The sequence below is a fragment of the Neurospora tetraspora genome (assembly GCF_033439725.1).
Source record: "Neurospora tetraspora strain CBS 560.94 chromosome Unknown B0H65scaffold_7, whole genome shotgun sequence".
NCBI lineage: Eukaryota > Fungi > Ascomycota > Sordariomycetes > Sordariales > Sordariaceae > Neurospora > Neurospora tetraspora.
In genome coordinates this window covers 2826193-2848931 of record NW_026944389.1, presented here as the reverse complement: position 1 = coordinate 2848931, position 22739 = coordinate 2826193, and the positions used below count along the sequence as shown (strand labels likewise).

General features: G+C 50.9%; 5 protein-coding genes and 1 non-coding gene across 6 annotated transcripts; 2 read left to right on the top strand and 4 right to left on the bottom strand.

The window, feature by feature from the left end:
• Window positions 1-1423: 1423 nt before the first annotated feature.
• On the top strand, window positions 1424-5620 carry B0H65DRAFT_299455 (uncharacterized protein). Its single transcript, XM_062823135.1, has 9 exons — window positions 1424-1866; window positions 1931-1954; window positions 2037-2229; window positions 2293-2709; window positions 2813-3388; window positions 3460-3571; window positions 3651-3935; window positions 4007-5096; window positions 5403-5620. The coding sequence occupies exons 1-9, from the start codon at window positions 1609-1611 to the stop codon at window positions 5502-5504; spliced, it is 3057 nt and encodes a 1018-aa protein (XP_062678772.1). The 5' UTR covers window positions 1424-1608; the 3' UTR covers window positions 5505-5620.
• Window positions 5621-8536: 2916 nt separating this feature from the next.
• B0H65DRAFT_591686 (uncharacterized protein) lies at window positions 8537-11053 on the bottom strand (the record flags this gene model as incomplete). The annotated part of the gene is made up of 4 exons (XM_062831106.1): window positions 8537-8771; window positions 8848-9058; window positions 10205-10475; window positions 11044-11053. 4 exons carry the CDS (start codon window positions 11051-11053, stop codon window positions 8751-8753), a joined length of 513 nt encoding a protein of 170 aa, XP_062678771.1. The 3' UTR covers window positions 8537-8750.
• An 867-nt stretch (window positions 11054-11920) lies between these two features.
• Window positions 11921-13484, top strand: B0H65DRAFT_299386 (histidinol-phosphate aminotransferase). Its single transcript, XM_062823134.1, has 2 exons — window positions 11921-12202; window positions 12275-13484. The coding sequence occupies exons 1-2, from the start codon at window positions 12129-12131 to the stop codon at window positions 13407-13409; spliced, it is 1209 nt and encodes a 402-aa protein (XP_062678770.1). The 5' UTR covers window positions 11921-12128; the 3' UTR covers window positions 13410-13484.
• Window positions 13485-13771: 287 nt separating this feature from the next.
• Window positions 13772-13856, bottom strand: B0H65DRAFT_t388. The gene has a single exon. It is a non-coding gene; the product is annotated as a tRNA-Gln (tRNA).
• A 585-nt stretch (window positions 13857-14441) lies between these two features.
• B0H65DRAFT_299320 (Reticulon-domain-containing protein) lies at window positions 14442-15913 on the bottom strand. The gene is made up of 4 exons (XM_062823132.1): window positions 15745-15913; window positions 15534-15566; window positions 15289-15450; window positions 14442-15226 (listed from the first exon to the last, which is right to left on the bottom strand). The coding sequence occupies exons 1-4, from the start codon at window positions 15794-15796 to the stop codon at window positions 14472-14474; spliced, it is 1002 nt and encodes a 333-aa protein (XP_062678769.1). The 5' UTR covers window positions 15797-15913; the 3' UTR covers window positions 14442-14471.
• A 2930-nt stretch (window positions 15914-18843) lies between these two features.
• On the bottom strand, window positions 18844-22206 carry B0H65DRAFT_445599 (rab-GTPase-TBC domain-containing protein; the record flags this gene model as incomplete). The annotated part of the gene is made up of 3 exons (XM_062825754.1): window positions 18844-20974; window positions 21104-21723; window positions 21814-22206. The coding sequence occupies 3 exons, from the start codon at window positions 22204-22206 to the stop codon at window positions 18844-18846; spliced, it is 3144 nt and encodes a 1047-aa protein (XP_062678768.1).
• Window positions 22207-22739: the final 533 nt, after the last annotated feature.

The window sequence follows — 22739 nt, the reverse complement described above, 5'->3', positions numbered from 1 at the left end:
CCCTTTTCCGCTTCGAGAGGACTGTTGTACCAAACACAGCCTCGAATCGAATACAAGGTACTTGACGTAGCGCGGCCAATGCGTCCTGCGTGACTTGGTCGGCAATAGCGAATGCCGTCCCGTTCTCCAAAAACAGACAGAAGCAGCCTTGCCATCTGTTTACGGGAAAATGAACAAACAATGCGTCGTTCTTGCTGTTCTTGATCTGGTCTTCGAGCGGGCCCAACCCATTGATACATTGGGCCCTCGCGTCATATAACTAAAAGCGTAATGTCAAGTCAGTTTCAGGGCGTTGGTGGGTAGAGATAGTCATATGCTGAATGGAAGCTACCTCATGAGAAAAGCTTCTACAGGATGGGACCCGGAAGAACTTACCGCGCCATAGCAGATCCTGTCACCAATGCTAGATGGTTTGTCGATGGTGTCGCTTACTTCGGCTTCCTCAACAGCACTTGAAAAATGGCGTTTTGTACCGGAGGTCATAGGTGTCATGATCGGCATACAACATGACGCGCTCAATGAGGTTTGAAAGAGTTCCTCACACTGACTGATGAGCATAGAGGACGAAAGCCACAACGATGTCAAAGAGGCTAGTCACAACACCTGCAGAGTAGAAAGCTGGGCAAGAAGGAAAACAAGAGAAGTTGGGAGAAATCAGTACAAGTCTCATGGAAGTTCTAGCTGGCATTGTCTCGGGGCTGGGTGCAACGCGCACGCGCGGTTTTCTTTGCCAGGAAACGCTGTATAAGGAGGCTGGACACTCCATACCGCCTAGCGAGGGGGGGACACGACGAGGTCCTTGGCGAATGAGGGAAGGTCAATAATTCGTTCTCCTCTTCTGAGATCAAGATTGAAGATGTTGTACGACTCTCGTTAGGCGAGTTGGCCGCCTGGCTTGGGGATGGCCGCATGGCGGCATCTTTCTAGTCCAGATTAAGAAGTAGTCTTTGGGGCAGTGCTGTGCAACGTCAATTGTCGAGACCCGAGACTCGCGACAGCCTCGCACCCACTCCAAACCTTGGCAGGACAGAACACTCCCAAAGTGTACCATGTCCGTTATTCACATCTTTGCGTTCAATGGCAGAATGGGTGCTATGGAAACGTCTTCTCGAGTCTTTTGAGTAGGCAGGGAAGAAGTTGCCAAGAGGAAGCGTTGCGCTCCAGTTCGTCGTCGATTTGTACCGAAGTGGTGGCGTCGAGTGTGGGATGACAGAAGAACGATGTTGGATGTACAAGAAACCAACGATAGGAATGGCGATGGGCATTCAAGGTATATATAGTTGTTTGATTGGCTGCGCTGCTGCACTGCCTGTGGCTCGGTGGCTCGGTGGCTTCTTGTGAAACGCGGCCCTCCGGCTGTCAGTTAGGCTCACTTCCCCGCGGCACGGCACGTCCACGTCAACCTCACGCACATCCACGATACAACTGCGGCGGATACGGGATATACTTCAGTTCCTGTTCCTTTGTGAGGGAACTTCATGAAGTGCTACCACTTTCCCAAAATTCTTCAAATCCCCTGATTCTCTCAATTCACTCCTCCGCCAAGATTGATCAAGTTTTCGACGGTGCACCTACTCTCGCTCCAGCAATCGGCATGCAACGGCTGAAATGACGCCACAATCAGAGAGCTTCAAACGCGCCTTGGCCAGATTCGAAAGGGATGTTGGGCCAAGACGTGCCCAGGAGTTTTCCAACTGTTCACTGCACGATGTTCACTTGTTGATGAAGAAGATTCAAGCCGAACAAGAGAGAAAGGGGGAAATGCGCCATCTCAAGCGTCTTGAATCCTTCCTTGAGGCCATGAAGGAGCTCGGCAAAGTCATTGAGGTCTTTACTAACACGACCGTGTTCCTATGCTACGTCTGGGTGAGCATCATCCTGCCCGTTTGTTTATTAGTGTATTCCATCCTAATAGACTTACCTGTTACAGGGACCCATCAAGTTCCTGCTTAGTGTTAGTACTTATCTCTACCCCCATATTCCTCACTACCTCATTTATGGAGAGCTTCAACTCACAGCCATGTTCCTACCCATAGGCCGCCAGCACCCACCTTCAATCGCTTGACAGACTCCTGGATATGTACTGTGATATTGAAGAGAATCTCGCCGGCTTGGTGCACTATGAGGCAACCTTCGAGCGCAATACACGCCTCGGACCCGTTCTTGAGGATTATTACTTGGACGTGCTTAATTTCCATAAGGAGGCGCTTGCTGTATTTAACCGACCGAGTATGTCATTCTTTTATCCTTCTCCGTTTCGGGCCTCAAACCACTAACCCTTCGCAATTTTAGAATGGAAGATGCTGGTCGATGCTGCCTGGAAAAGCTTTGAATCGAAATTTGCTGTCATCCTGCAGGCCCTTAAGAGACGTAAGGAGATCCTGAACAGCGAAAAGCTATCCGCTTCTCTTGACCAGATAATCAAGTTGCGAGCCGAGATCCGCGAAGTATACACCAGCCAAAAGCAGGTAGCAGATAAGCAAGAAGAAGAGACGCACAAGGAGCGGAAGAGAGCAATCATGGGGAGGTTGTCCATCCCAGACTACCAGTCTGACTACCGATTCTTCATTGATTGCAGAGACGACTCAAACGACAAGCTGGGAACTTCTTCAGGAACGTGGATTTTTGACAATCCCATATTTCAGGCCTGGCACCTCGGTGATGCTTCTGGAAAGCGAGTTCTCTACATACACGGAAGGCCAGGTGGAGGTATACCAATCTTCCCAGCGAACTTTACACGCACCCCCAGTCTCCCGCCCCAAAACGCGAACAGATAAAGGGGAATCATGCATTAAGCTGACGTTTGACTTAGGGAAATCAACGCTCATGGCCACGGTAATAGAACGGCTTTCGAAGGACATGAGACCAGGTATCGCTCTCGCTTTCTTTTACTTTCGCCACCAAAACGCAGACAAAGACAATTTCAACAGTCTGCTCCGGGCGCTTCTTGGACAACTCTACGATCGAGATCCTGTTCTATCCGCTCACATTGACATCGAGACATCGAAGCATGATGGACTTCGTACGAAAGTTTTAAAGGAGCTCGTCAGCACCGCAGTAGGAACCTACCCTACAACTTACCTCGTGCTAGACGGGCTGGATGAATGTACAAATGAGGAGGAAGAGAAAACGATTGAATGGCTGCTGGCCCTCTGCAATCATTCCCCTGGGCTACGAGTTCTTTTTTCGGGCCAGCGAGACGGCATACTAGACCATCGCCTCAAAGCATCGAACTCAGCGCATTCGATCCTACTTGACACAGCATCTGGCCATGTTGGAAATATCAAAAACTATTGCGAAAGTCTTGCAAGGGACATACAGGCCACATTCGAGCCGGAACCGTCGTTGGAGCAAGTGATAGTAGATTTGGTTTCTGAGAACGCTGGTGGTACGTCCAAGCCCCTTGACTGAGCAAAGCAGCGTCTAGAGTTTTGGGATAGAGACTGACACATATCACAGGCATGTTTCTCTATGCAAAGCTAGTTCTCGAGCATCTTCTAGGTCAATATCGTACCGCCGATCTGAAGCGAGCGTTGCAACCTGGGATCTTCCCGGCCAGCTTAGAAGAAGTGTGAGTCAACAACTCCTTGCTCATTAGGATCACTTCAGTGACTTGATCGCAAAAGTCTTAACATGCTATTATCTGTCAGATATGAGAAATTGGAAGATCGATTGCACAAAGGCTCTTCGGACGACGAAAGGAAAGCTGCAATTCAGATCTTGAGCTATGTGGTCTGCTGCAAGCGGACCCTCTTCTGGAGGGAAATACAGTCTTTCTTCTCTATCGATCAGCTAAAAGGAGAAGTGGACTACGACAACCGTCCTGTCAAGAGCTACAAGCAGCTCTGCGGCTCTTTCCTGGATTCTCACACTGTCAATAAAGACTACACCGGCCCCGAGGACGAGGTCCACCTGGTACATGAAACAGCCCGCGAGTAAGTACTTGGTCTACTACCTACGATATGTTTCTTACTTCTCATTTCAACCCTAACAGCTCATTTTGCAGATTCTTAATACGGAGACAAATCGTGAACACCACGCGAGTGCACTTGGAACTCTCGATTTTTTGCTCCCAGTATCTTTTATCTCCACCCTTCGCGTCGGGGATTGCGGAGGATGATGTCATGTCATACGCTAGAAGGGGCTCATACGCCTTACAGGACTACGCAGCGCAGTACTGGCTCGACCATCTCCGGGAAAGCATCAAGGCTTCTGGCACGCTACAGAGCGCTGGTTGTCAAGAGGCCATACAATGGGCTTATCGCTTTCTCCAATCATACGGAGACCATGCAAAGATGTCGACTCTCGATGATGCCGGTGGGTTTCCAAGCGTGGATCAGGTGGCCGGCCGCATTCCGGAGCACGGTGGCGAGCGAAACAGTTACTTCAACATCGAAGAAAGAACTGAGGCTATCCGACAGGCTATCGGAAAGTTGGACGAACAGACACTCACCTCTAGGGAGACGAAGATTCTTAGTCAGCTTCAAGGGCCGCTGAACGTGCAAAAATGTTCGAAACCGTGCTGCATTTTCTTCAAGGGCAATCTACAGACCGCGGAGGCACGTGAAAAGCACATCAGTTGCCACGAGCGTCCGTTTCGTTGCCTGCTTGAAAGCTGTCCGATGTCCGCCGTTGGGTATAGTTCCTCTGCCGAACTCCAAAAGCACAATTCGAAGTACCACACACAGAGCAGTAATCCGAATCGCTTCCCGAAGCTTGCTAGAGGTAGCTTACCTGACGACGTGGACGAGAAGCCCGAATTCATGGATCTCATGTTGGCATCAAGAAGAGGAGATACGAATACTATAGATGACCTACTCGGGGCCCGAACACAAAAGGACGCGCAGCAAATGGTCAACGAAAAGGATAAATCAACGGGCGAAGCACCTCTTTACATTGCCGCCGAAAACGGACATGCTCAGGCGTGTAGAGCTCTCTTGCGTTGGGGAGCGGATGCAAATGCGGTTATTAAGCTGCTTCTCGATACTGGCAAGGTTGACGCAAATGCTCAGAACCGGTATGAAGAGACAGCGCTGCATTCGGCGGCGAAGAATGGGCATGAGGCGGTTGTTAAGCTGCTTCTCGATACCGGCAAGGTTGACGCAGATCCTAAGAATAAGGATGGACGGACAGCGCTGCATATGGCGGCAACGAATGGGCATGAGGCGGTTGTTAAACTACTACTCGATACTGGCAAGGTTGACGCAGATCCTAAGAATAAGGATGGACAGACAGCGCTACATTCGGCGGCAGAGAATGGGCATGAGGCAGTTATTAAGCTGCTTCTCGATACTGGCAAGGTTGACGCAGATGCTCAGGACCGGGATGGACAGACAGCGCTACATTCGGCGGCAGAGAATGGGCATGAGGCAGTTATTAAGCTGCTTCTCGATACTGGCAAGGTTGACGCAGATGCTCAGGACCAGGATGGATGGACAGCGCTATATATAGCGGCGAAGAATGGGTATGAGGCGGTTCTTAAGCTACTCAGCCTTGCATCCTAAGAGGCAGGCTTGGAAGACAACTCCACCTCGAGTCAGCCTTTCACAATCTTTCCTCCTGCAAGAATTGATCTTGGTTTACTCTCCAATCTTTATTGTTTACTCCCTATTGCTTCCTATCATATTGGGAGTCCCCCTGGTCGTCGTATATTTCAATAGTAACGCTGGAGGGACCGCAATGGCAATATCACACAGAATGTATTCGTAGCAGTCAAAAGTGATAGAACCTTCTCGTATGTTCTGGCAGGCGCGGAGGGCTCTAGCAACAATGCCTCGCTTTGTACTCAAGCTTTCAGTCGATCTTTTCGGGTCCCAGATGGTCGATATTATGTCGTGGATGCGGTGTTTGACGTGCGGCAGGGAATCGTGGATTTGCAAGATGGGAGGAATGAAGAAAGGAGGCCTAAAAACTGAGGTCTTGGGTGTCTGGATATAGATTTAGTTAGTTAGTTGGCCCATGCTATCAACCACATGATGACATACCTTGCTGGTCGAGTTGGGCGAGCGCGCCTGGACCGGGCGAGGACCGCAGCTCGTTCAGCAACATCCTTATACAGCTTCGCAAGTGTTAGTTATTAATTATAACGCTGAGCCCGAAGGTTTTAAATAGATGTATAATCTGCTTCCCTGGGTAGTATATGATCTTGAAGTTAAAACGGAACAGAAATTCAGACCAACGGGCTTGTCTTCGGTTTAGCAGCTTCGTCATGATGAAGTACTCTAGGTTGCGGTGATCGGTAATAACCTTAATCGGGGAGCTCATCTCCTCTAGTTCAGGTCTCTATTCTTTAAAACAACGGATAATCGCTAACAGCTCCTTGCCGTAGATCTCCTAATTATACTTCCTAACTGAATGCTTCTTGAAGAAGAAGGCGGCGGACCTTAAGATGCCGTCGTCCCCGTACTGGGATAACACCCCAGCAGACACATAATCGGACGCATTAGTCTCCAGGATCACTTCTTTTTCCCAGTCGAAAGGGGCCAGAACAGGGGTAGTGGTAAATGCGTGCTTTAATCCGTCGAATACTCTCTGGCACTCGTCTGTCCACATGAATCGGGTTCCCTCCTTTGTCAAGGAGACAAATTTAACCAGTTCTAATGCAAAAACTCGCTATAACTCAACAATCTCGACTCAATCAACCCCTGCCTTGACTTCTAGCCCAACATCCCTTTAGTGAAGTTTCTTTGAATACAATATTATACTCGCTGTGATGGCATTTGTGGGATGCATCTGTCATTACAACTATATAAGACCACTTGAGCGACCGAATTGCCAGCTTCGGTTACTTGTACCCTTTTGCGGGAACACGAGCTGGTTAGTGTAGTGGTCTGCCACCACCGTGACACTCGCCTTTTGTATCTCCAAGCTATTCTAATCGGCCTAGAAGTAATTCTAAATATTTTATAAATAGACCGTTTACAAACTCTTTTAACTTTGATACACCGCGCTCACTATCCCCAAACCTTAATATTTAATTATTACCCAGCCAAGCGAGGTTCGTAAGGGGAACGCCTCCTTAGGTAGCCAGCTGTATTCAACAGAGATCCCAGCGACGGACCTCACCCCCCAAGGACCTACCAGAAAGTGGAGCGGCTAAAGCCCAGTAGGCTGAGAGCTACAGCATCACAAGGCAGAATGAACCATCGCTTGGAGGAGGAAGGGGTTGGCGGAGCTGACCACTAAGGGATCGCTCGGCATGGAGCACCGGTGATGGGTTAACGTCATTATTTTCGACAGAAGTCTATACGGTTTTCTCTCGGGGAATAGGTGAAGGACCTCATGCCCATTGAGCGCTTGTACATCACTCCTCCTAATATGCAATACTACTATTTATGCTGTGATAAATCATTCTGGGGCCAAACACACCAAGTACCTAGCTACTCTAACCCCACCCCCTTCTCTGGCTGCTGGCTTTTCTCGCTTGCAGGCCCTATCAATGTTTGAGATATTGAGTATAGTTATCAAGCCCGGCATGCTTGTTTTGTGGGGTAACATCCTTTTCTTCGTTGCGGTTGAGGAACCCTAACCCTAGTTCCGGCTCGCCGAAACTAGGGTTAGGGTTCTGACCGCTATATCTAGAAACATAGCTCCCCACAATCACTATCAGCTACATTTCCGCACCTCTCGAAGGATTGATTGATTAAAGAGATGCGAGAAAACAACGAGCAAACGCCATTTCTCAGCCCGGAACGGGAACCTGTCCCAACTTTTCTCTTGTGCCTACGTATGAAACAAGTTAGAAGGGGAATATTCAATACCTTATGGAGCACCCGACACTTCAATAAACGGACTATCGGCTTCCAAAGCGAACGTCCAAGTTAGAGCTGGATTTGTTCTACTAGAAGGCGAACACAACCAAGCACATCCTTAGCATCTTTTCATTACGCGATTCTATAGATCAATTGCGTTCACGATGGTGTTTATGGCACCTATCGTACAAGATTTGCAGTGTTGATTTACGTGTTCGGGATCCGAGTCCCGCTATCTGTACTACGGCGGACTTGATTAAGAACAAAAACTAGCAGAAAAAATAATAATACAGCTACGGTTGATACTGCTTATTTTGAACGAAATGTCCAGCCTTATAAGACTACCCTATATACCATCCTCGGGCTGAATAGGTGTCAGAAACTTAATGAGGTCTTCGTTGGGTAGGTTTTGCAGTTCGCCAAGCTGTCTCCTTTGGAACAATCTTTCTTTGAACTCTCATTCACCCCAAACAGAGAGTAGAAACTCATTGCCCACCTCACTCAACAACATTAGGCTTTCATACCGAGCAATGGTGGCATAGAAGGTCTCGAGGTCTTTGTTCGAAAACCTCGTCAGAGCTCTTAACGTGAACCCACTACCAAACCCAAGGGGTAAAAAGCAGAGAAGCCCATCGTATCCTTCTACCATCCTCATGATCTTCCGAGCCTCAGATATTTCCGTCGTGAATGCCTTCCGCGCTTTAGGAGTGTCTTCGATGCCACGACCTGCTAACACAGCTGATATACAACTTCTGCTTGCTCGATGTCGATTTTCATTTTCTTTTATGACTCTGGAAAGCCGAAAACTGGCTGACATGCCCAAAACAGTGTACAAAATACTGAGATTTTGTGCTTTCCGTCGTAGATTATCGTAGTGTCTAGCAGTCGACAACTCGTCCGTAGGCTTTTTCGAGGCGAACGAGCTTTTCAATGTATCGTCCGCACTGTCCCAAGCGTATACGATTGACATAAATCGCAAGATCGCACCATTGTCTATCGTTAGGTTTGCGAGTTGACGACCTGATTCGATATCGGTATCGGTATTAGTATCCTTCGTGTTGCTGTCAACTTTGATTTGGGCATCACCGCAACCGACACTGATAGCGGCGTCAGTGTCATTGTCGCTATTCTGATTGCGATTCTCGTTGTTGCCATGCTCTTGGTACTTGTCTTGCCCTTGGTCCTGCTCCTCGTCCTGCTCCTCATCCTGCTCCTCATCCTGCTCTTCGTTTTCTTCATAGTCCCTCCCTTTAGTATCGTTATTGCCGACAACATTGCTAATATTTCGAGACTGACCAAAATTCTGCCTTTTGCTGTGTAGTAGATGGGTGGAGTCTGATTTCCGTTTCTTGCTGGGGGGCCCATGGGAAAGCTTTTTGAGGTTGCCATGGGACAGACTGTATAACCCGTCTTCTGGACAAACAACCCATCCACGTGGAATTGCCTCTTCACTAGGCAAAGTGAAATTGGTTGCTATAGCAAGAGACGGGGTTTGATTGATAACTGCGTGATATTGTCGTGGTCGTGTTATAACCAGGTCGCCGGGGCCAGCGCGAATAATATCGAACTTGATTTCTTCTTCGAGTAGCCTCTTCGGACTCACCATGATATTCAGATGCCGTATAGACTGGTCGCATTTGTGGAGCGCCCATTTGGTCGCAAGCATCCTTTCAAATTTGGTAGTATCATTTGGATCGATCATTATCCAGAGCTTCTTAGAGTATGCACGTGCCCGACTTTTCACTTGTCTGCCTTGACCTACCTCCTTCATCTTCCTGCCATAACCTGCCTGCATTAGCCTGCCTCCTTCATCTGCCTGCCTTGCCCTACTTCATTGGTCCGACTATTCGTCGCTCGGTAAAATCTAATGCCCGCCAATGAACGTTCTAGCCCAAATGCTAAACCCCGCCAGTAAACGCCTGCAGCTTTGTAAATAGGTCAACCCGAATGCTCATTGCGAGGTAGTCGAATCTATTAATGACTGAAGATTCTAGGGGAGGAAGTAAAATAAGGAAACACGCAGAAGGCCTACGATTGTATGACCCGTCAAATGCCAAGGGTAAATAACTTTGAATGGTCCCAACCAATAGAACCAAAACGCAGGTGACCATCGTATAATGCATTCGAATCGACCAGTCATAGCACCGCCAAGCACCGAGAGGAAGTTTTGCCCAGGAGCGTGGAAGGGCCGGGCGGCGCGTCATTCCGTTGAGATAGTATCAATTATAGCCGTGGCTATAATTCCCGCAAGAGGCTCTCCATCGCATTCCACCACCAACCCCTGGAGATGACGCCTCAACGAAGAGAATCAGACGCAAGGAACAACAGGGGAAGGCCAACACCATGGAACTTGTACTTAGTATTCGGAGGGGAGGTTGGCCATGGCTTCAGACTAGGCAGTCTATGGGTGTGTTGCAAGTGGACCACCGCCTGGGCACTTCCAGACCGCCTACGTTTCTGCCGCGTCCGCGTCATTGCGTACGTCCCAGAAGCATTTAGAAGTGTGGGGATCCTCGAGGATGGCTTTGAGGGTATTTCCGCCTATGCCGGGAGTGGTGAAAGCAGAGTCGCCGAGGGTTTGGACATCGACAATGCTTGTTGCTTGCGTGGGAAGGACGAGTACCGTCAAGAGGGAGAGGGTTCCATTGCGGCTGAGACTTTTGCCCTCAAGGTCCAGATAGAACGTGCTGGACGGAGGGATCGAGGAGAGGAAGACCCGGAGGTCTGGAAGGGATGAGATCAAGGTTGGGGTCGCGGAGTAGTATCCGTCGCCATACTTGACTTGGAAGGGTGCACCTTGCCGATGGTTTGATATGTCGAAGGGAGTTTGCTGCTGTCCCAGAACGCAACTCAGTGTGGAGTTCGTGTATCTTATCCTGCCCGGAGGGCAATTTTGTTGCCAAACTTTTCTTCAGACTCAAATGCTTGGTGTTAAAATCGAACTGGTTTGGGTCAGATGTCAGGGGCTTGGCAAACCTGCAATGTCGGCCCTACCGGCAATAATAAACGCCGCCGGTATTCAATATGTCAAGGTGACATTCATCTGAAATCGTCCGAGCAAATATGTGAGATGGATCACGAATGATGGGAATGATGTTGATTGAGGATCCAGCTAACTGAGGCTGGAAGGGATCGCCAGCTATATAGAGCTGGCGATACAAAGAGGAGGAAGGTCTGCAAAGGAGGGGATTCTGGGAAGTGCCAGAACCGCTGTCAAAGAGGGTGCAGGTCAAAGGGCCCTGCAGGGCAAAGGACTAGCGGTCTGTGCAGCAAACGCCCAGAAACTTCTCACAGAATATCATAGTTTGAAGTTGTGATACGCGAGTTGGCCTTTGGGCTTCGCGTGCAGTATTAGCGTTCCTTGACATTGCTAGAGTAACAGACGACAGGCTTCATCTGCCTACCTGTGTAAAAAATCTAGCCGCAGTGTCAGGACGGTCAACTTTTCTCGTAATCCGCCCAATTATATTCATCTTTTTAGCGCCGGCTCCCCACTCACCGTAATGCCTCTGTCCGAACGATATGGATACGGGAGGTGGTTGTTCAGTTTTTTGACCCTACCACGTGATTAAAAGACCCGATTCATATCCTTCCGACTCCGATAGATAAGCACCATATCGCTTGACTAGTAGTTGGGTCGGTGACGACCAGCGAATCCCAGGTGCTGTATGTCTTTTTTGAATCTTTTTCGTCTTTGAGTTTCTGTGTTCTTTTTGGAGTTTCTGTGTTCTTTTTGCCTTTCTGGTTTTCTTTTTCCTTGTCTTTCGCCTTTCTGTTTTTCTTTTTGTCTTTCCCGCTGACCATATTTTCAATCAACAGGAAGCTCAATACCTCGGACAATGTCCAAAGTTCAAGGGTGACGCCAATGAGCCCTTTGTCTCCGCTAACCCTAACCCCATCCAGTCTTTCCACTGGATGCAACAGAAGCTGGTGCCGGTTGGATGACATCCTCGTCCGCATGCCATTTCAACAAGGAGGGAGTACAAGGTCAAAGTCATCAGTCGCTATCATGAATTGATTTTCAAAATCCCTCGATTAATGATCAAACATGTTTTTGCATTTGAAATCAAAATATGTCGGTGACTTGAAGTCGTTCAATCAGCTCCCGAACAAGACTGGAACCGTGAATAAAGGGCTAAGGGGCCAGGCCTTCCGGAGTGGGGACCGGCCGGGTCGCAAATCATCAACTCGCCCACGAGCCGTTTTGAGACGATTTTCAAGATGACTCTTTCAGTGACTCTTTACGCTAACACACACACCTCACTTTCACTCAGGCCTCTCATAAAACCTGCGTGAGGAATCGAGGGTGAGGACATTCGTTCTAGAATTCTGTTTTTTTCTTCATTCATTTCATCACAAGCCGATCATTTTCACAAAATGTCGCCCTTCAATCTCGAGACCTGCGCCAGGCCAAACATCCTCGCTTTGGAACCTTATCGCTGCGCGCGCGAGTGAGTCTCACCCTATAGTCCGAGATGTCTACGACGTCTCATAAAGTGTACCGACTAACACTCAAACCTCAGTGACTACAAGGACGATGGCACCAACATCCTCCTAGACGCCAACGAGAACGCCTACGGGCCCCCGGTCCCCTCGAACTTGGGTGGTACCGGCTCCGGCTCCGGTGGTCCCGAGCTCGACCTCCTCGGCCTGCACCGCTACCCGGACCCTCACCAGCGCGACCTCAAGCAGCTTTTGTGCAACCTGCGCACGACCCACGCGCACACCTCCAAGCTCCTCACGCCCGACAACCTCTGCGTGGGCGTCGGCTCCGACGAGGCCATCGACGCTCTTCTCCGTTGCTTCTGTGTTCCCGGCCGCGACCGCATCCTGGTCTGCCCGCCCACCTACGGCATGTACTCCGTGTCCGCGCAGGTGAACGACGTCGGGCTCGTCAAGATCCCGCTGCTGCCGGCGCCTTCCTTCGCCGTCGACGTGCCGCGCGTGCTCGAGGCTTTGTCTACGGAACCCAACATCAAGATCATCTACCTCTGCTCGCCGGGTAACCCCACGGGCTCGCTGCTCGCCAAGGAGGACATCCGCCAAGTCCTCGAACACCCAACCTGGAACGGCGTCGTGGTCGTCGACGAGGCCTACATCGACTTCGCGCCCGACTCGGCCTCGCTGGCCGATTGGGTCAACGAGTGGCCGAACCTAGTCGTCATGCAGACTTTGTCCAAAGCCTTCGGCCTGGCCGGCATCCGCTTGGGAGTGGCCTTCACATCCCCTCCCATCGCCAGACTTTTGAACAGCCTCAAGGCGCCCTACAACATCTCTTCGCCGACCAGCGCGCTGGCCAGCTACGCGCTGGGGCCCGAGGGCCTGCAGGTGATGCGCGCGAACAAGGAGAAGCTGATCCAGCAGCGGGAGAGGCTGGTGGCGGAGCTGCCGCTGGTTCCGGGCGTGGGCAAGTTGGCGGGTGGTGAGAGCAGCAACTTTTTGCTGTACGAGATGCTGGATAAGGAGGGCAAGCCGAGCAACGAGACGGCGCTGAAGGTGTATGAGAAGTTGGCGGAGACGAAGGGGGTGGTGGTCCGGTTTAGAGGTAAGGAGCATGGGTGCGAGGGGTGCTTGAGGATTACGGTTGGTACGGAGGAGGAGGTTACGAGGTTTTTGGCGGCGTTGAGGGAGGCGTTGAAGGAGGTTAGGGGGGAGTAAATGTGGTCGGGTGTTGGGTGAAGTGTTTCTAGACTGGAGGCATATTTAGACTAAAATTGAAAGTTCTTGAGCTCATGTTATTTCTCATAAATGGTGTTGATACGTTGACAAATGAGCAACATTCATTCTACGAGTATGTTCGGGGCAAAAGAATTAACAACATACAACTCTCACCGTCTTGACCGTACGCATAACTGGGATCGGAAAGCGGGGGAAGCTGTGTTCACCTTTCCGGTTAACAACACAACGACACAAGTCAACACTATGCTCAGCTTGCAACCGAAAAAAAGTAAACACTCAGGATATGGACATCCAAGATGAGCTCCAGCACATTGGAGTTAGACAAAAAACTGCAAAAGATGAGGTCGTACCCGGAATCGAACCGGGGTTGCCGGAATGTTCTGAAGAAATCAGAATCCGGAGTGATAACCGCTACACTATACAACCTTGATGTTTGAAAGCGGATCCACACAGGAGTTATAAGCACCATACCCGCTTTTCGAACATCGCACAAAGCACTGTCAAACAATCACAGTCGTACATATCAAGATCTTGCGCCAAAGTTGGTTACAAACAATTTGACAAGTACGGAATTTACTTAGGTAAATAGAAAGACAAGAACCCAATACTCCGGAGACCCGAGAAAATGAAATGCCGCGACTCCACCCTGATTTGTGCTCCTTAAGTTCACGTTAAGTCATCATCCGTCATCAGGTAGCACACCATCCCATATTCACCCATCTCTTCGCCATTTTTCACATGCTTTCCTTGCCACGAGGATATGACAAACCGAAGAACTGGAAAGAAACCATCTCATTCATCCACCCACTCATCCATTACTAACGACTATTTGTCTCCTCCACCACCTCGACTTGGCTGTTTGCTGGTCGCGAGCTGGCGACTAGACAACAACTTCTGGTTGAAGATCAGCCACCGCTTTATACCAACGGGGTATCATGACCATGGAATCCCGGACATTGCCGGCCATGGAGTATTCAGGTAAAGAGTACAACCGACCACAACATAATTATCGCCGTAGAAGGTAAAAGCAAGGGAGCTCGCTTAAATCAGCAGAGGCTGCTGCTCACCGCTCTTGACAGTGACGGGAACGACAGGCTCGATAGGAGCCGCAAGCTCGGTCTTGATGTCGGCCCTGGGGGCGGGAGGGAAGTCGGCGTCACGGAGCTCGGACTTGTTGGCATGGGTGTTGGCATGACCGTTGGTGTGCTCCTCGCCGTGGAGTCCAACCAGGGTCTGGGCCTTGGCGGTATACTCGCCAACGTACTGCTTGGTCAATTGGGTAGCCTTCTCGGTGTTCTGCTGAGCAACGGTCTTGAGCTGAGCAGTCTGGGCGCCGATGATCTCGCTAGCACGGTGAAGCTGGGCATCGATAACCTCCTTGTTGGTCTTGTAGACGAGGGGACCGAGGAAGGCAATAGTAGTGCCAATCAGGGCAAGACCCCAGTAGGGGACGATCTTGACGAGGTAATAGGCGAAGAAAGCGGCGAGGGCAACGAAGCCGGAAACGTAGACGTTCTCAGCGAAGAGGACGCGCTGAGCCTCGATGACAAAGAAGTTAACGAGCTCGTGAACATCGCCAATAGCGCTGTCAAGAGTCTCCTTGGAAACAGTGTAATACTTGCGCGGGCGTAGCTGAGTCGCGAAGCCCTGGTTGAGAATGGTCTTGCCAGCAAGTTCGGCGGCAACGCTGACACCAAGGACCATCCAAGTGAGCTTGAAACACAAGCGGAGCACATCAAAGTACCTAATAGAGAGGATGGCAGCAACGATGCTCAGGTAAGCAATGGCGGAGGCACCTAAAGCTGTTTGTTAGCAAAACGGCTCGGGCTGTTTCTCGGGATTCTCGAGTTGAACGTACGAGGATTGTTCCATGACAACAGCTCGGAGAAGAACGAGTGGTAATGTGTTAAGGGCTGGCCAGTAGCCGCGGGGGTCGAGGGAGTGCGGCGAGAGGCAGAAAGGTTGGAGAGCTCGTCAACAGTCTTGGCGTGCTGGTCGGCGACGTTCTGAGCGACAGGGCCTGAAACACAACGTCATCGTTAGCTTATCTCCACCAGCCAAGAGCTTGAGAGCAGGCAAAACTCCCAAGAAAATCAAACATACCCTTTGTCACGGCATCGTATGCAGAAGCGGCATCTATTGGTGGATCCAGTCAGTTTCTGCATTTTGGAGTGTCACGGCGATAGGAGTCGCTAGTATTGGTGGTGTTGGGAGCTGTTGTGAAACACTGACGCAATCATTAGCGGGCGGTCCTTATCGCTGGTTCGAAGGGAGGGGAGAAGCTCGCACAAGCTGAGCAGCGCACATACCTTACTGTTCTTGAGGGCATCGAGGTTAGTCGAGCCGTTAGAGCATTGGTCGGCCATTGTGAAGGTATTTAGGCGTTTTCGCTATTGTTGATGTGTGGTATAAAATTCGTTGATGGTTGCTTGGTGGTTACTGATAAGAGAGGAGATTCGCGGGCGGGGGATGAAGCTGTCAACTCGAGAGATTCTATGACGACAAACGGGAAGACGGTCAGAAACAAACCACAAGACTGAAAGGACAGGAAGCAGGCGGGTGAATTCCAAACGAGCGCGTGAAGTCCGTACTCGTTTGGTTGTGTATTGATAGGAGTTTGCGGTAGGATGATGGATAGGGTAGAACTCACTGTTTGGCGTTCTGCTTTCGAGGTCGTGGTGTTTAGCCGGAGAGGGCGAGATGGAGGATATCAACAGGATTGAATTCTGGAGGAGGGAAAGAAGAATGGAAAGTTGAAATTGACCAAGAACGAGAAGAGGGGTGCAGTCACTGACGGATCGTATATCAATGTCTGCGGCCTGTACCGTACCTGTCAAAAACTTGGTGACGACGGCGGGCGGGAACTCTGCAAGCGCAATCGACCATCAAAAACGACGGGAGACCTGCAAGACCCAGCAGCGGCACTGTTAGTGGGGCCGCTGACACCCAAAACACCCAAAGCTGCAGGGTCGCCCCACCAAAGAAGATAGGGCAACGCGGAGGATACGCAGGAAGAACCCCACCGTCGGCGAGAGAAGCACGAGAAATGGAAAGGGCACGAGCCAACGGCGCAGCACTCCTCCAGACCGGATTCCATGAATGATCTCATCATGCCACAAAAACAGCAGGCCAAGTGTGTCACTGTTTGTCGTTCACCCTATCAGACCTCTCTCGTTTTCCTGCCCACACTTGTCTCGGCCATGTCGTGCTTCCTGAAGCCTGGAGGGGCTGCACATCGTTCCGAAGTACCCTTATCCAAAAGAAAAGTATTCAAGGAATTCAAGTTGGAAAACTGTGTCGTTAGGTATTGAAGCCTACCTGTTCTGGTAGTAAACAACAACTCGACCACCCCTTGTGGATGACGTCTGCTACCATCTCAAACATGGTGCAACAATTGCTAGTTGCTACACCCCTTCAAACCTCGAAACAGAGCCCCTAATACGACCTTCCCTACCAGGTGAACTTGAAATATTAACAGAACTACAACCAGAGGAAACTACGATAACAACCGCCAGAACATAAGAGGACAAGTAGCAATATTGGTCCGGTTCTGCAAACGAACTAGTCGAAATTCCAAACCATCTGCTTTATGACTCTTCCTTCCTCAGCTTCTGCCTATAGTAACATTGCAATCCACATCCACATCGAAGCACGCGACAGTCTTCCCGTCATTGGTGTGGTGTAGGTACCGCACAGCAACCGCCTAGAACGTGGGCGACTCCAAGAATAGTCGTCATAAATGGCATGTGAAATTTGGCACTAACACTACGGTAACAGCAGAACATTCAATTGAGAACCCTGTAAATTCTGCCAAGATAGAGGGCCAAGCCAATAACGTCACACCTCAAGTGGACGGCAACTGGCCGCCGACAGGTTTTCTTACCTCACGTTTCTCTACCTGTTCTCTTCCACATCGATTGACGCATTTGAGCTTCTTGTTCACACACGCGCCCGAGAGCGGCTAGACCGGGCGGTCTTCCCCTTTGATACTTGACTTCAGTCTAGACAATCAAGGGTCGCATCAACGGAAAGAAAAGCTTCCACTAAGATACCGATATCCGGAGACTCTTCAAAGGACAGAACAAGGACAAGCAAGCGCCTAGCCAGCTCGCCAGGCAAACATCTCCCTCCTGTTTCACCGTTTCAGAGAAAGACGGAAAAAAGAAAGTTTCTCAACCACGTTCGCAGGACAGACAGACACACTTTCATTTCGAATGTGTACGGCAGATATAGCAGGTACCTAGTCAACTCATATTTGTGAGACACCGTCTGCAGTTTAGCCGCTTTGGCACCAGCGCCTAGAATAGGCAGACAGCTCTACTGTTTAAACTTCAAAGAGAGAGCGAGAGCTCGAAAGGTCCAGGTTATCTATCATCTCCACAGCAGACACTCTTTCACCTGGAGTACGGATGGTAAGGTAAGGTAGGGAGGTGATGCACTCTAACTAACCGCTCTCCCGCCCGCTCTCCCAAAGAAGTGGAAGTCCCATCGATCCCGCCGTTACACAATCTGGGCACCGGTATAGACACATTTTCACAACCGGTCAAGAGCCATAGCACGAAATCGAAAACTAAACAAAGTTTGTCCACGATTTTCCACACAGCTTGTATAGCCTTGTATGGTGGCACGGGGGGTGGACGTTAACTTCCACTAAGTATCATCCGTCTTCCTGATCTATCATCTCGGTCCATCCAGTCTTGTCCTCATCAGTCGGCACAGCTTCCAGTTTAGGACCTCCAGCTTTTTCTTTTTTGGCGAATTCGAGTCGCGAGTCGGTGAGGGCTGCTCATTTACCAGCTATATGATTCTAGCTATGGTACCTCACGACCTTACCGAATAAGCATAAGAACCGACCGATAAGCGATGTCAAGCGAGATATGTACATTCTGTACCTGGTTTACATCCCCTCATTCATTCCCACTACCCCCGCTTGTCCACTTCCCGACTACCGAGAGGACCCTGAGGAAAGAGGAGGAAACGGAAAAGGTAGTGGTGGGTGGGGTGTCGTACAAAGCTCGTAACACTATTAAGTTTCACCCAGCACACTTTTAGTCATTTGAGAAGAGAGTTTATACTATATGAGTATATAAAATGATAAAAAAACCCGAGGTGTCCTCTCGGGACTCCGTCGTCGTGATATGATATATGATATGGATGTATGATCCACAAGCTAAGTGAAAACTGAAGGCTTTTCTTCTTGAAAGCCAGCCCAAAACAGACACAGAAAAAGACATCTTTTTTGTGTTCGAACGATACTCACAATATGATAAGTGATGATGGGAACATGATAGGCATATTCCACATGGCATGCATGTTACAATCCTCCCTCTTTGAACAACGTCAAACAATGATCCTGTCACTTGTCTCTATCCCATACACTTTATCCAGATGGTTCACTTTAAACCTCTATACTTCACTTCTTCCCCCAACCCCAGAAGCTAGCGCCACTGGCAGTATTCCCAGCTGACGTCCCCGGCGGCGACGTGACCACCTTCTGCAACCCAGGACCGCCATCAGGCGTCGAGGGGCCAGTCAACCGCCCAAACATGCCAGCCATGCTATTATGCGCTGACTGCGAGTTCACCGACGGCATCTCGCCCGGCGTCAGCCCGAGTGCCTTGCGCATTCTTTCGAGCTGTTGCTTTGCCTCTTCCGCCTCTTGCTTAGCCATGGCCTCGGCCGTCTTGGCCTGGACGAGCTCGAGCAAGAGCGCATCGTTCTCGCTGGTCGGGGCTTGACCCGTGTTGGCGGGGCTTGCCGCTGCCAGCGAGACGGGCGCCGGAGCCGGGGGCGAGTTGGAGCTAATCGCCGAGATGGTGGTAGCATTGCTAGCTTCGCGTCTGTGGGTGGAAGTGGACTGTCTGTGGGTGGAAGCGGACACCAGTGTAGAGGTGGTCATCATGCTGGAGGACCGCTTGGTAGGATACATGGGAGGTGGCGCAGGCGAGGACTTGCTACGCACGAGCTTCAACTCGCGCAGACCGCCGCCGGGTGCGCTGCTACCGCTAATCGATGATCGGCCAAACCAATCGCCTCCTTCCGAGGAAGGTGTGGCATCCGAGGCTCTAACTCGCATGCCGTGGATTTGGCGCTCAAGGCGCTGCTTTTCCGCATGCATGTTGCGCACATGGGCGTGGGTTTCCCTCAGTTGTTCTTTCATGTTGGCCACCTCTTGCTCCATATCATGTATCCTGCGGTTGCATTCTTGTGTCTTGGCTTGTTCGTTCGATAATTGTTCTCTCACTCGTACAAGATCTTCGTGCAGCTGCTCCTTGGTTTGCGGTATTGCTACCTTGTTGGGATCTTCTTCGCTGAATCGGTCGGCGACGAAGTCGAGCAGGTCGGATAGCTCCTCGGGGCTCAGATCGATTTCGACATCTTTGCTCGGTGTTTCGTCGTCTTCTTCGGCCTCTCTTGCTGCCGCCGCATACGACAGTGCAGCAGGGTTGGCCTTCTTTCGTAGGCCATCGAGCAACGAACGTACAGCCTGGCGATCTTCATCGCGCTCCTCTCTCTCCTTCTGCAATTGGCTGGCCAACAAGGCGTGGTTCCGTTGTAGTTCGCTAAGGGCGGTGAGGAGGTCCTCGATCTGGGTGTGCAAGTGCTTGCGGTCGTCTTGATAGAGGCTGGGGGTAACCGAGAAGTGCGCCTGTTTGGCCTTGGTGCTAGCGGCGCTGCTGCCAAGAGCTACCGAGTCCCTTGATGAATCGTGGTCGATGGTGGTGGAGCTGTCGCGCGACTGGACCGACGTCGCTTCGGTCGAAGCAGAGCTCAAGACACTGGCCGACGACGACGCTGATGATGATTGTGATGCAGCCTCCATGGAATTCAATGTACTCTTCGAAGTGCTGCGGCGGAGCATGCTGAGGGGACGTGACAGACCGGGGCTAAGGGTATTACCAGACGAAATGGTGGTGGGTGAAGACGAGGACGCGGTGGAGGACCCCTGAACTGCCGACGCGAAAGAGGCCAATTTCGGGGTTGATGAGGAAGCCCACAAGCGACCCAGAAAGCGGGAGGCTGCTGTTGCAACATCAGACCCTGGCGCATCCTCGCTCTTGGGATTGGCGCTTGGAGGAATCTTGGCTTCACGGTACCCCTGTTCGAGCAATGCCATTCGTTCCCGGGTGACCACGTCCGACAAAGCGACAAAGTCCTGGACGAACTCGTCCGCATTGTAGTGGTAACAATCCCACAAGCCGCGTGACAAAAGCAGCTGCATGACGTCCTCCATCTCCGTGCACGCCAGGATGCGGCCTTCATTCTTGCGCATCAGACTCAGCGCTACTCGCATGATCGTTTCCGATGCCCCCTCCGCAAATATCACATCGTAGATGCGAAACAGCATGGGCAGGGGGCAGGTCACCGCGAAGAAGGACAGGAACCATTGTGAAACATAGGCCGGTTCGACGCCCAAGTCTTCGAGATGGTCCGCCACCACGGGCAGATGCTGCTTGAGCAGTTCTGTAAACTGGTAAATTCGGACGTGCAGTCCTGACAAGTCGGGCACAAAGCAGTGGCGCAGATCGTAGTTCTCCATCAACCTGTGGGTGGAAATGCATGTGTTAGCTGATCGGCCACTTATTTCCGGAATCAATCGACTTTTCGCTACCGCCAAAGACGATCCGATGTCCATCACAATCCCAACGGTGCAGTAACTCTGACCGACTTACCTGACCAAAACACAAAATGCATGCTTGTCCGGCATGTGCATCAATAAGGGTCCGACCAGAAACGCAAGTCCCTGACAGTACCCGATTTTCGTGTCGTATAGACTGAACGTCTTGAGCACACGACCAAGCATGCGCTGTCCGTCACCTTCGGGATCCCTAAACATCTCCACGCCGGGGAAGCTTCGTCCGAGATCTTTGCCAATGATGCCCTCATATGGGCTTGACTCGCCAGATAACCGTTCGAACACGTCCTCGAGGTCCTTGTCACGAGCACCGCACATGCTCTGCCACACCACACCGCGCAGCGGCGGGGGGATACCCTTTCTGATCTTGTTGGAGAGCAGAGTGGGAAGCCTGGCTGCCGTCTGCTTAGGATCTTTGACCAGGGCCATGTAGAATTCGAGCTCGGTCATGGGTGGCGGTGGCAGGACCGAGTATCTGAGAGCAGGAGGGGTCGGTCCATTGACCATTTGTCGTAGCTGAGCCATGGATGGTGGTCTCGGTTTGCGGCCTGGCGAAGTTACCTTTTCCACGGCCGCAACCTTGACACTCTTGGGATTTGTCGCGATCTTATTATTTTCCTGCTCCAGTTTCGCTAGCAGCATCGCAGTCGACTGTGTCTGTAAGGGCGGGAGTGTCAGCGCGGGTAAGCCACCAAAATAGGCTGATGTCGCACTATTTCAGGAACGTCAGCCATGCATGCAACTTACATTATCTGCATCTTGCTCTTTGACCTGCTCGTCCTCTTTCTTTTGCAGATCGTCCCAATTCACGTCCTCGGATTCAGCGCTTGAGCCCTCACTGCGTGCATCATCGTTGTCGTCTTCCGCTTCCTCATTGTCCTCTTCTTGCACACTCTCAAGCTCTTCCAGCAAGCTTGGGCTGTGCGTCGACGCCGGCGTCTTTAATTCGTCATTGCGATCCTCATCGTTCTTTTCTTCCTTGATCGTTTCTGTCTCCGCGTCCTCGTCGGTTGGCGAAGCGGAGGGTGAGTCATCGAGACCCCAGACGTTCTTCCGTGGTGGGGAAACGGTCGTATCGATTTGGAGTGAAGACCTCGAAGGTTCGGAAAGGCGGACGGAAACGAGGGAGTCGTGCTCCATGGTCCTCTTCTGGTCGAATTCTAGCTCGATCGGAGAGGAATTGGTCCCGGTGGGACTTGGCGACGGGAGCGGCGACTTTGACGTTTCTTCTTGGCCATCATATTTGCTGTCGTGCCTGCTGTCCCGTGTTTTGCGATCGAGCTCCATTCCGAGGCTAAAATCGGTTTGGATGTTTTTGTGGTGGCCGTTTTGGTGGTCGAGATCGAGGGGCGGTGAAACTCGAGAAGGCCGGAGGGTGGCACAACGCGGGTCGACAGGCAGGTCGTGCAAGCGCGCAGCGTCGACCACAGCAAGTAAAAAAAAAGTGCTAAAATGGGCCTCGACAAGAAGATGAGGTGTGGTTTGTTTGGTTTAATTCCTGATGTGAAAATTCCGGGTTGCTCGATTGCTGTGGAACAAAATTGGCGTGTTCTTCGTCTGTCTTCGTCTCTGCAAGCGGGTTCCGAGTCCCGCTGCCACTCCAAAAGAGTAAAATCAAAATCCTGGCTGTGTACCGTGATGGTTCGGTTCGTTCGTCCGTTCGGGTTCTTAAG